The sequence below is a fragment of the Electrophorus electricus genome, chromosome 11 (assembly GCF_041902795.1).
Source record: "Electrophorus electricus isolate QZ-2024a chromosome 11, ASM4190279v1, whole genome shotgun sequence".
NCBI classification, from domain to species: domain Eukaryota; kingdom Metazoa; phylum Chordata; class Actinopteri; order Gymnotiformes; family Gymnotidae; genus Electrophorus; species Electrophorus electricus.
The window spans coordinates 10,322,274-10,336,099 of record NC_137507.1 but is presented as its reverse complement, the minus strand read 5'-3'; the positions used below and the strand labels follow the sequence as shown (position 1 = coordinate 10,336,099).

The window sequence follows — 13,826 nt, the reverse complement described above, 5'->3', positions numbered from 1 at the left end:
GTAGGATTACATAAAATACTACAAAATATCACAGAAGTTGTAAAATTCATTTTTAGAAATGGTACTGAATGCCTTTAAGATATAATTTCCTCAAGTTTTAAAACGTTAAATGTTTTATTTAATGTGTATTTTTAGGATGCGACTCCTAGGTAGTACAGATTAAAAAGAATAGGGAGCCTTTTCCAATAAACGTTAGTTTTATTTAGGCTATTTGTTTATTCTTAGGCTTTGTTTATTCTTTGTTAAGAATTTGTTTATTCTTAGGCTGCTAAGATTGTTGAGAATTGAAAATGTAAGTTTAGGCCTCTAATAGCGTAAGCGAAGTATTCCGAATGATTAAATGTGGAGAGCTTGCAAAAGATCACGTGTTTATTTCAATAGAAGAACAAGTGAGATACATGAGATAAAGCTTTCAGCTTTGATTATGTACTACATATTACCATTTTTAAAAATGGTGAGAAACAATTGGTGACGCTTGGCTGCGAAAGAAACTTTGGTATTTTTATACCTGGGTGTGATTCCAGCTGAAAGCTGAAATAAACAATGTCGTATAAAATGTTACATATTGTCAAAAATGTTAGAAATCATTTTTTGAGTTTGAAGAAGTTCAAATGTAATTTCCTGAGGAAAGGCACTTGGTGTGGTCTCTTGGTCATGTGATTCATCTCTTTCTGAGGCTCCTCCTTCATGTCCTCATAGTCTGTAAAAAGTACATTCAAATTTTTCTTTCTAAAATCTTAAAATAGCTTAAAATATTTTATTTTTGTATTATACACATATTAAATCAGCTTGTAAAATGTTCATGAGTGAGAAAACAGAAATTGCCTCAGTGTTTATCTAATCACCACTATAGTGCTAAGAAATTCCATGATTTCCAAGAAATATAATATATGAAGATGTACAAATACTGTGCCTTAAATAAAATATCTTAAGAATAAAATGTAGCCTATTATCATTTATGACAACCAGCTCTGTCTTAGTTTTAAGCCTTTGCATGATTCAAGGTACCAGACACATCATTTGTAGCTCACACTTAGACAGACGCAGCATTTGTAGGACACAGTTAGACAGATGTAGATGGCACTGAACTCCAGTACTGTCTCAATCGTCTCCACTTGTATAAATATGGGTACACTTGTTATATAAGTGAAGGGAGACTGTAGTTGATATATAAATAGGAGCCCTCTGTCATGCATCAACATTATTACATTTCCATCTCATGTCATCACTAATGTGACCATGTTTTCACTGTGCTGCCTGTGTTCTTGATTTGACACACCGACTCCACCATACAGGTGGAATGTAGTGGAGGACACAACAAGGGAAGCCACTCACCATTTACACCTCCTACGTCCTGTCCAGCAGTGATGATGTCATCACTGTTCTCTGGTGTGTCCACTACACCAACAGGCAAAGATCAATTATGATGTTAAAATATAATGAATATATATATATATATATATATATAATATTATATAATATAAATATATATTTACAGCATTACAGTTTCTACATTTTAAAAAAATACTTACTTTCTGTAACATTTGGGTTTGTTCCAGCATCATTACAGTCTTCTGGTGTGGCCACTATACCAACAGGAGAAGACATATGATACTGATAGCAATAAAATATGTGTTACATTACAACCAATTGTTCTGATTCAGTGCTTCCATTTGACATAAATGGCCTTGTATTAAAATCTTACTTTCTGTAATGTTTGGGTTTAGTCCATTGGTAATAACGTCATCATAGTTCTCTGTCATCTCCTCTGTTATAGAGGAGATATAGAGGAAAATACCAGTACATTAACATTTATTTCATTAACTGCTTTTATGTATGAGGCTACAATCTTGTAACATTACTAGTCATACCTGTCACAACAGCAGCGTTCTGATCATCAGTAATGACATCATCATAATTCTCAGATACGTCCTCTACACCAAAACACAGATGTACCGAGACAAACAGATGTTACTGAGCTGGCAGCTCTTAAAGCAGAGAAAAGCTCCATAAAAGTAGCACAGGCATCATTCATTTACAGATGATTTAATGATTGTCTTTTCTTTTTTATTGATTTATTTGTTTGGTTATTTATTAATTTTTATTTTATTTGTGATCTCAGATGTTTGTAATGATGACTGAATGTAAAAGTGCTCCCCATACAAATTCATACTTGTATTCACACCAAAGAAATGAACAATTATGGGTTTGTAGTAAGAATGTTTGTTCTGTCTGACAGACAATCCCCAATACAGAACCACACCTGCTACAATATCAGGGCTGGGTCCAGCAGTGATGACATTATCGTAGTTCTCTGGTATGTCCTCTCTTTCTATGTCACCTAAGTTCAATAAAAGCAGACTGTCTTTAAAACAGTCCAGCCATCTTTTCATAGTTTGGTTTAAGGAAGTAGAATCACATGATCAGTTAATAAAGGAACTCACTTATGAGGTCACCGGTGGTGGTGACATCATCGTAATACTCAGGCTGGTCCACAGTCACAGACTTTTCTGGAAAAAGATGATAACTTTGTTTTTTACACAACTTAAAACAAACTGCTGTAATGAGAATGATGTAGAAACAGTCATTCTGTGATAGGTCTTTTGTAAACTACTGCATGTGACTCTGGTTAAAATATGGGGGAAGCACTTCTGCAAAACATCTTCTGATCTACAGATGAATAAAATGTTTAACCAGTGTAGTAAATCAGACTCTGAGACAGAGAAGCTCTCATTTATCTAACAAAGAGGAACACACACTACCAGATAGACTCATATGAGACAAAGTGGAAATCTAAAAGAACAAATAAATATTTCATGCTAGGTAAAATTTTACATTTTCTGTGACCATTCATCACAGAATATTATAAATAAGGTTCAGCTAGGTGAGGTTTAATAATAAATTATTTTATTGCTTATCCATCATTCTAATATTTCTAAATGGGATCCAATTTGACACAAACATGCAGTGGCCGTTACCTGAGACAAACGCCTGATCCACATCCTCATATCCTGAATGCTGAGATTCAGAAAGGATACTTCCTGTTAGAGGAGAGCAGAACAGTCATGTGACAGGTACAGAACACCAAATCAGCCACAAACTGACTCATGTTGTCATAATCAACTGGGTTGGATACAGGAAGATGCAAATAATAACACTGCAGCCAGTAGAGGGCAGCCTAAGACCCCACACCAGAAGACAGATACATATACACACACACACACACAAAACCACACACACACGCACACACACACACACTCACACGCACAACCACACACAACCACACACAGCCAAACTTACCTGCATAATAGAAATTTGGGGACACTGCTTTCCAGGGTGTACAGAGGTGTATAGAGGCTACACAAACACCCCTCTTTCATTCACTTACACTCAATCTCTCTCTCTCTCTCTCTCTCTCTACACACACCTGCTGCTCTGTGGTTTTCTCATCCTGTGCCTAAACTAAAGGTGTACAGGAATAATATAGTTGAGCTTCCCCTGCCTAATAGATGAATATCAGCAGAATTACCACACTCCTCACATGCAGCCAAATACACATTCAACACTCTTTTCACCCACTCGCTCCTATTATTTGACATTATTTTATTACTATTTGTACACCTGAGCAAAATTCCAAAGCATCTGGAAAATCAAATACAATCTCTCTCTCTCTCTCTCTCTCTCTCTCTCTCTCTCTCTCTCTCTCTCTCTCTCTCTCTCTCTCTCTCTCTCTCTCTCTCTCTCTCATCGTTTTATATGTAATGTTGGGAGGCAGAGGAAGGATGCCGAGGAGAGCCATGTTGTGATGAACACAGACATTTAACGCACACAGCAAATAAAACAAAACCCAAACACAAAGAAAACTAAGTGATAACAGGACACACAAATGGTTAAACAAGAGGTTAAACAAGGGATCAAACAAGGGGTCAAACACCGACAAAAGACATACTTATAACAGGACTTTAAATACACACACTATCAAGAAAGATAATGACAGACAATGATAGATATTGACATAACCGGTTAATGAGGTGGGGGCATGGTGATGAAGACACACACACACACAAAACCAAGCACACACACACACACAAACACACACACACACACGCACACACACACAGACACACACAGACACACACACACACACATGTACTTGAGGAGGAGGGGCCCATGCCATTACATTATATAATCTTCTTATTTGTGCTGCACAACAAAATTACAAAGAATTTTGGAAATTAAATATTGTTTTGATCACTGGCCATGCATTCAGATGTGTTAGTTTATTCGATTATTTGGAAGAACCTCTCAATTATAATATAAATATAATTCAGTAAATCTCAGTTTGCAGACTTCACAAACATCACCCACCCCTTCGAGTGGAGACACGGGTTCTTTTATTGATGTATCTGTGGTCAATCTCCTCATAGACTGCCTCAGGCAGAGTTTTACGCCTCCGCTTAGAGATCACTGGGTGGAGACAGACAGAAATATGGTGTCACTTCAGTGTAACAGAAGACAGACAGACTCAAGGACTAATGATGTTCAGAGAATGTCCAGAAACTGCACTGTAGATGATGTGTGAATGTGTCCCACCTCAGGACCACTGTAGGGGTGGTGCATGGAACAGCTGCTGATGCAGTTTGTAGAGGACTGGATATCTTCTGAACATCTGGAAAGAAAAATACACACCAACAACTCTGAAGAACAAGCAATAATGTTTCCACAGTCACTTATGAAAATGACCAAGAGACAGAGTGAACCTGTAAAGGTGGAGGTGCTTGTGGTTGTTCTGGGTGCAGTAGTAGGGGACACATAAGGGTCTGTCAATATAAAAGCAGAACACCCAGACATTCAAAATACATGTTCATGTTCTCTAAGAAGTTGGAGAGAAATTAAACACTAACTGATTTAACTCTCATTACCCAAAATGACAATGAAAATAAACTTTTGCAAATTATTATAAATGGGAGAAATTATTTTTGCACAGAAACCCCAGAATCAAGCAAAATCCTCTGACCTGCACAGGTGACTCCAGCATCTTCTTTGTGGGAGCAGTCAGTGTGGTTCTTCAGTGGATAACTGCAGTCCCACAGGTGAATCTCATCCCCTCTGCACTTCACTCTGTTCAGCCAGATCACCCCTTCACCAGCACCAAAGGCAGCACTGCCATCAGCCCTCAGTGCCTTCCCACAGCTCAGCTGTCTGCAGACCACCTCAGCATCACTGATGTCCCACTGATCATCACAGATGGAGCCCCACGCAGCGTTATGATAAACCTCCAGCCTCCCAGAGCAGCTTCTCTCTGGTCCCCTCAGCCTGAGAGGCAGGTGATCTACCTCACACACACACACACACACACACACACACACACACACACACACACACACACACACACACACACACACACACAAACACAAAACATTAGGAGCCAAAGCTGCACTGACAACTTTAGCTACAGAAATCATAACAGAACAGTAATATAGTAAATTATGGATTTTTCTGTAATTTGAACATGTCAGATTCACAGACTTATTGATCATGGTGAGGAGAGGACTGACACTTGTAGCATTTGTGATTAGTGCTCTCCTGAGTCAAATGTGGACCTTCTTTGTGTGAGAGTCCTTACTGGAGCACTGGCTCTGGGAGGAAGAGGAGGAGCATTTCACATGACTTTGCTGCAGATGATCATTTCTCTCTCCTGTGTGTAGAGCAAGACACAGATTGGACTTCCAAGAGCATCCAGTTCTGTAGCTATTTATATTTACATTTATGGCATTTAGCAGACAATCCAGAGCAAATTACAAAAGTTCTTTGTCATCTTACCTTGCCAGTACAGTAGGTTGGTAGCAATATTAGACAGTTCTATTTCATTTTGTATGGCATTGATTATTGTCAAAGTAATAGACAGGAAACAACTCTTTACAGTTTACTCATCAGTACAGTAAAAGTACATAAAACCAGTAGAAACTGGAGAGAGAGAGAATCTGCCTACCTGAACAGGTAATGTGAGCCACCTCATTGTGATTTTCACAGCTCTTCTGCCCCCAGGGTTCAGATGGGCAGTGCCACAGAGTGGAGTCATGTTTCCTACATTTCACCTGATCCAGCCAGTTAGGAGATGATTCCACTCTTGCGCTGGATGTGGACTCACTGTCTATTCTTCCACAGTTCAGCTCTCGACAGGCCAAACTTAGTGTTTCTTCACTCATCCCATTCACACACACATTCCCCCAGGTTCCATTGTAGAACACTTCCAGATTCCCTTTACAACCCTCACTGAGTCTCATTTCTTTGAATTCTGGTGAGGTGAGAGAAAGATGAAAACTATTAAATTAATGAATGAACACTATTTTCATTGCATATAGTACAACGAAATTCTGTGCTGTACCCTCAACATGACCAAGAAAACATTAAATAATAAAAAGATATGCAAGAGCACAAACAAACACATAATCAATTACAGAAGCACACAGCAATATGTTGCAATAGTAAATACAAAGTACAGTAATGTGTAAAATAGGTGCATGCGCAAGGGTGCAACTGAAGTGTGTCAGTGTCTAGAGACTGAGGTGAGTGTGTACAGATGGGGTGATGGAGTTCACAGCTCTGGAGAAAAAGCTGTTCCTTAGTCCACTGGTTTTTATTCTTGGAAATCTTGATCCTGAAGGCAGGTGGACAAACAATCTGTGGTCTTGGTGCCGCAGGCTATCTTCTGGAGGTGGGCAGCATACACTGAGTTCAGGTCGGGGAGCGGGTATCCCGCAATCCCATGATCCTGAGTTCAGGTTGGAATGTGGGCATCCTGCCATCCTCTAGGCTACTCTCACCAGCATGCTTGAACCACCTCAGGAGAAAGAGCTTTTACTGGGCGTTGTTTTCCAGGTGGGAGATGTTCAATGCCAAGGTAAGGCTGGCTGTAATGTGGAGTTCTAGGTACTTTTATGTTGTCCACACGCTCCACTTCCATGAATAATGGAGCATGCCCTGTTCTTCTGGTTGTTCTGTAAAACACAATGAACTCTTTGGTCTTGGTAGTGTTCAGAACCAGATTGTTGCTTGAGGACCATCTGGCTATGTGAGAGATCTCCTCTCTGTAGTGAGTCTCATCATTATTCGATATGAGACCTATTACTGTGGTGTGATCTGTGAACTTCACAATGGTGTTGGAAGCATGGATGGGGGTGCAGTCATGTGAAAAGGAAGAAGAGGATCAGGCAAAGCACACATTCCTGCAGTGCACCTGTATTTAGGATGAGCAGAGATGATGCATAGTCCCCTATTCTCACCACCAAGTGTTAGGAGGTTCTAGGTGAAACAGGGCTGTGTGGAGCACTATGGCATCATCTGTGGGACAATTCCCCCCTACAGCCAGATACAGTGAGAGGTTGAAAATACCCAGAAATGATCATTTAATGCTGGTTCAGGAAGTGAGGTAGTGCTCGATCATGGTGGATCTGCTGGTACCTGCATTTGTAGTAATTTTAAGGCCTCTACAGATAAGAGGTTTGTAAGTAGCGGTTCATTCTAGCACAATGTGTTCAGACATGCTGAGCTGCGCGGATGCTGCAGCTTTGTAAGCCCCCAGGATGTTAGTGTAGATTTGGTCCAGTATATTATTGCCTCTGGTTGGGAAATTGACATTCTTAAAGCTGGTCTGTGTGGTTTAGCATGTAGCTTAGCATGTAGTTCTCCTCTTTTGTCTCTCCTTTACTTCCGATCCCTCCTCAGCCTCCTCCTCCACCACTGTGGGTGTTATGAATGCACACACACGAGGGAGAGGATCCAGTTGCTAGAGGTTTTATTGAAGAAACGGGGCAGGTTAGAGGAGTCAGGTGGGTACTCGTAGTAAGGTGGATCTGAGGTCAAAAACGCGGGGCAGAGTCAACAGACAACCAGGGGTCATGGAGGAGACGAGGCCTGAAACACAGGCAGGATACGGAAACCAGGAAGACAAACACGTATATGGAAGGCTCTGTATGCAACATGGGAATGGCAACACTTCACAAAGAGAGTGACAGGGAGGGGAGCTTAAATAAGGGGAGTAATGAGTAGAATAGTTATCAGGTGTGTAATTAGTACTCTGGCAAACCAGATCAGAGATGTCGGTGAGAAGAGGTAGGCGTGGCAGTGCAAGGATGAGTGTGGTTCCAGGAGTTCATAACAGTGGGATAGCTTCACTGGGATAAAATTTAGTTTATCAGGTGTATAAAGTTGGCATCATCTACCAATTTCCAAAAGTTCAGTTCTCCCAAAGAGGAATAATGCCTCGAGTGTCCAAACAGGCAGACAAAACACACAGTAGGACAAAAAAACTGAGAGTACCCAGTCACTGCATTTTCCCTTAGCAATTATTCATTCAATAATGGTAATAATACTGTTCCCTCAAAATTGTTATTTAACAGGGGTATCACTAGAAATGATAGAGCAAGTGACTCAGTAAAATGTTTCCATGCACCAAAGCATTAACACCACATAAATTAACTACAGGTACTACATTTCCCATAATGACCCAGCATATTTCCCAACACTTGAGCAGCTAGAAGCTTCACTCAGAGACAGTGTCGAGTATTTAAAAGCAAGTCAGCCAAGTAAAAGATAATGGTAATGCATACATTTTAAGGCTAGCCACTTATAACCACAGCAATGTAGTTACACAAGGTAATAACACAATGTAATATTTATACAATAACAATATAGCATAATTCTGTAAAGCCATTTACAAATTTAAGGGTATTTGTATGTACCAGTATACCATGTTTTTCTTCTTTTTCTTGTTACAGTGTTATTGGGCTTATTTTACTGGAACAAAACAATTAAATAATTGTCATATTTTATACAAAAATTAATGAAGATAAAAAAAATTAATGATTGTGACAAGCCTATTTTTTAGTGATCACTATATACAGAGCTTTGAAAGACAATCAGCCACATCAGGCTGATTGAGAACAGCAGCAGTTAAGACACTTTACCAGAACACACGACTCCTACATCCTCTTGATGTCCACACTCATCTTGTCCACAGAGTTGATACCTGCAGTTCCACATGGACGTCTCGTTCCCATCACACTGCACCTCATTCAGCCATATGGGCCCAGTTCCTGGACCAAACCAGGCTGGTACGTGGGCACTGAGGGCCACTCCACACTGCAGCTGCCTGCACACCACCTGGGCATCCTCAATGTCCCATGAGTCATCACACACTGTCCCCCAAGAGCCGTTGAGGAAAACCTCCAGCCTTCCTGCACAATCTCCCCCAGAACCAACCAGTCTGATGGAGCTGTGGCCTGAGTTAAACACACCTAAACACACACACACACACACACACACACACACACACACACACACACACACACACACACACACACACACACACGCACGCACGCATGCATGCACAGAAAGAGACACATGGAATTGTTTTACCAAAATAATGACTCCAGGTTCTTATTATTGATACTAAGTGATAAATATCATAAATCCTCACACAACAGGGATACATTTTAGAGCGTATTAGGTACCCATGTTTTAGGTTCATGTAACACATACCAGAGCAGGTGATTGACAGCTGTTCCCTGGAGCTGCAGGAGAGGTTGAGGAGGTTTGTACTGTTGCAGTTCCCTAGATGAGCTTCACTCCCAGAACAATTGAAACCCGTCATACACATGTGGCTGTGTTGATCAGGAATGGATGGAGAGGACCTGGAGATGTTCAGCACGGAGCCACAACCCAGCTGTCTGCAGACCACTGAGGCCTCAGACACACTCCGGGAGTCCAGGAGAACTCTCCACCAGTCCTGGATGAAGTAAACCTCAACCTGCCCCTCACACTCCCTCCCTCCAGACAACCGCACTCGCCCCTCATGAAAGGCCTGAGAGGAACCTGAATGGGAATATAATTAAATCTGAAAATTAAAAAGGTTTTTATTTTAGCATGCAAAATATATTTAATGTTTTAAAACTTCAATAATGTGGTGTACATGAGTGGAAGAGCATACCACTGCAGATGACTCCAGCATCCTGTTCATGAGAATATGCTGTTCGACTCCATGATGAGATGAGACATTCTGACAGGTGTGTCTCGTTCTCATGACAATCAAACACATCAGCCCAAACGCGGCCACTTCCTTCCGCAAACCAGTCCGCCCCCAACACAGCCACAGCACTCCCACACTTCAGCTGTCCACAGAGGACACTGGCAGCTCTCATATCCCAGCTATCACCACAAACTGAGCCCCAGTCACTGAGGTACTGGAGCTCCACTCGACCAGAACAGGAGTCCCAGCCGTTAACCAGACACGCCGCTGTGTAACCTGAACAAACATGTGACATCTTATGGGAACAGCACTTGCATTCATATTTAATGTCATTATATGTGTATGCAAATTGACAGCAAGCTATATAATGGGTATGTAAATAGCAAGAATAAAGATAAATATTGACAAATAATCTGAACATATTAGTCCCACATCTTTGTCATGGGAACAGTTTTTGGGTGAAGATGTTGTTGGACAGGAGTAAATCTCAGATTCGTTGCCTCTACACTGAAGCTCCTCTGTCCACACCTGGCCCTCCCCTCTGCCAAAAGCAGCTGCTCCCAGCACCTCCACAGGAAGCCCACAGTCCAGCTGTCTACACACAACTTCTGCATCCTGCTGGTCAAAGTCAGCATCACACACTGTGGTCCAGGTCCCGTTATGAAGTCCAAGATACTATTGAGTTAGAATTCTGCTGAAGTACAACAACAGTACAACAACTTCTAGGTTGATGCCTAGAAGTGCAAAACATGCATAAGCTCAGACAATAATATGTGCAATAACAAACAATACCCTACAACAAGTAATAGCGTTTCAGTTACTCAACATGGCTGCAGAATCAATGGTCATTTAAATATTGCACAAATAGTTGGGTCTTCAGTCTGCATTTGAAGACTGCAAGGGACTCTGCTGTTGGACAGCCAGGGGAAGTTTTCAATCCACCTTCTGGGAGCCAGGAAAAAGAATAATCTTGATGCTTGTCTTCCATGAGAATTGGAGCATTGTATTTCAAGCCGAGCAATACATGAGGTTTGAAGTACTGAAGGTTCAGATCGGGCTTTGACCATTGACATCATTTATGGAGGGGCTGGTCCATTTTTGGCAATGTAAGCGAGCATCAAAGTTTTAAATCTGATGTGGGCAACTACTGGAAGCCATTGAAGGAAATGCAGGAGTGGAGTGATATGTGTGGACTTCAGAAGATTGAAGACCATTCGTGCTGCTGCATTCTGGACAAGTTTATAATGAATGTACAGTCCAGCTCTCAACAAACATCTGTAACTTGCTGGTCAAAAGTCTTTAAACACCTTTTAAGTCCTGAAATACCTTTACTATTTCACAGCACTGGTGAGGACCATTTGTACAAATGAACGCACAAGGACTAAAATACTGTACAATGATCAGATATTCCTATAGGGTGAATCTACTCTCCCAGAGACCTGGTGCAGGTCATTAGTTAAAACTGGGATTGAAATCTATGTATTATAATGATCTAAACCACATGAACAACAAAAGGAATAATTAAAACCCTGTTAAAAGGTTCTTTATAAATATCTATTGTGATGTAGCCTCCCTGCTGTAGCCTGTGTCATTCAGCGGTGGCTCTGCAGGTGGCATTTATTTTTGTTATTCTTGTCTTACATGTGTCTTTGTTTTACTTTGTACCACTCCTCCCTCAGGTATTGTGTGTTCCCTCATTCGCCAGACCACCTGGAGGCTGTTATGTAATTATTTTACACATTATTTAAGCTTGTTCTGTTTGCAATAGTTGTTATCGATCATTGTATGTTACGCTGGCTTCTTTTTTTTTTTAGTTAGTGCACTTTTATGTTCGGTTTTGTTACTTTCATTAAACGTTTCTTTGCATGTGACATCTATATAAATTCTAAGTGAACACACCGTTTTAAGAAATGATTAATTTTAAAGAATTCAAATTCTTTTTTATGGTTTCATCAAAACAACGTAAACAATGTTGCTATGCCCCAGGTCTCTCCATGAAGCACCCCCACTCTCTCAGAGCACAGGTGAGGACTGTCTGTAAATCTGGACATCCTGTGAGCTGTGCATTTAAATAATTTGAATAACTGCACTGATCAGTGCAAGAAGTGACATATTTCACGAATTCCTGAATAAGAATAAAGTGTGATAAGTTCTCAGTGGAATGGTCTCAATAATGCTTGGACAATCTGCCTCCGGTAACTGTCTTACCAAGTCTGTAGATCCTTCTCTCAGAGTATAGTTTCCCTTCTGGTTACTGAATGTCTAAGAATAGCATCTCTCTCTCTCTCTCTCTCTCTCTCTCTCTCTCTCTCTCTCTCTCTCTCTCTCATTCTCTCTCTCTCTCTCTCTCTCTCTCTCTCTCTCTCTCTCGCAGCCAGTCTTCTATTTTCACTTTAATCTTTCGCTCTTGCCTTGGAGCTGCAGTGGTGAGAAATATTCTCTGTTAGAAATATTTGACTCATTCCTGGCTAATTATTGTATGAGAAACTAAAAATGTGAGCCAAAACTGCTTTATTGTTGATTAAATGTAAGACTCAAGTGAAAAATTCTGAAAAGCTAATTTAAAATAAAATTAGTATGATAAAGATATGTTTTATATTTGATGTGATAATTAGTGATATTTGATATGATATTTTTGTATGTATTTTTTAAATCTTACCTGAGCACTTTACTCCAGCATCTTCATCATGCTCACAGTTATGTTCCCCCCACCCTTCTGATCTACAGTTCTTCAGTGTAGACTCTGATCCACTACAGGTCACCTCATCCATCCAGATTGGTCCTGATCCTGGTCCAAAGTGAGCATTACCCAGTACATCTACAGCCTCCCCACAGCCCAGCTCTCTACACACCACTGCAGCATCTGGCATATCCCAGCCAGCACTACACACTGTTCCCCACTGTCCTCTATGAAGAACCTCCACTCTCCCAGAACAGCGACTACTACCATCCACCAGCCTCACACTGTCTGTTAAAGGAAACAGAAGTGTGTGTGTGTGTGTGTGTGTGTGTGTGTGTGTGTGTGTGTGTGTGTGTGTGTGTGTGTGTGTGTGTGTGTGTGTTGTGAGAGAGCGAGAGAGAGAGAGAGAGAGAGAGAGAGAGAGATCTAACTACAACTCAATGTTAAATTAACATTCAATGTTAAATTAAAATGCTAACAGATTTCAAATTAAACATGTAAAGAGCTGAGACAAAATAAAATAAAGAATCAAATAAGAATGAAAAATATAAAAGTGCATTTTAATTATGAAAATTATGAAAACATTTTAAATTAAATTAAAAAATGCTGTTGAAGTTGAAAACTTGTTAAAATTAAAGTTTTTTTGTGTACAGACTTAAAAGTATCTGGTGTCAGGGCTTGTCTAACACACTGTTCCATTTAAGAACAGTATAATAGCTAAATGCTGTCTCTCCATGATTAGTCTTTACCTTGGGCAGCACTAACTGACTAGTTCCTACTGATCTGAGAATGTTTGTATAATTGAGTGTGTACTTACCAGCAGTAGTGAGTGAGACTGTGGACATCAGAAGAATTAAAATCAGACAGCTGTCCATCTCCCTCTGCCCTGCACACACTCTGTTCAACTCAGCAGGAAACACAAGCTTCACCTCCACTACCCCAGAGAGACTGAAGGAACTGTGTCCCCTCAGCCCCCTATAGAGAGAGAGAGAGAGAGAGAGAGAGAGAGAGAGAGAGAGAGAGAGAGAGAGAGAGAGAGAGAGAGAGAGAGAGCTCCTCACAGCTGCCAATCACACTCACTGTTACCTTATTAGACAGAGAAGGGGAAATCATCAA

General features: G+C 40.6%; 1 protein-coding gene across 1 annotated transcript; it reads right to left on the bottom strand.

Annotated features, from left to right (window-relative positions):
• Positions 1–318: 318 nt before the first annotated feature.
• LOC118241718 (antigen WC1.1-like) lies at positions 319–13,585 on the bottom strand. The gene is made up of 19 exons (XM_081723136.1): positions 13,528–13,585; positions 12,690–12,998; positions 12,040–12,089; positions 10,463–10,705; positions 9,992–10,325; positions 9,544–9,876; positions 8,970–9,284; positions 5,993–6,298; positions 5,627–5,698; positions 5,018–5,332; positions 4,369–4,467; positions 2,979–3,041; positions 2,445–2,510; positions 2,264–2,341; positions 1,872–1,934; positions 1,706–1,768; positions 1,533–1,586; positions 1,336–1,398; positions 319–700 (listed from the first exon to the last, which is right to left on the bottom strand). The coding sequence occupies exons 1-19, from the start codon at positions 13,583–13,585 to the stop codon at positions 585–587; spliced, it is 3,000 nt and encodes a 999-aa protein (XP_081579262.1). The 3' UTR covers positions 319–584.
• Positions 13,586–13,826: the final 241 nt, after the last annotated feature.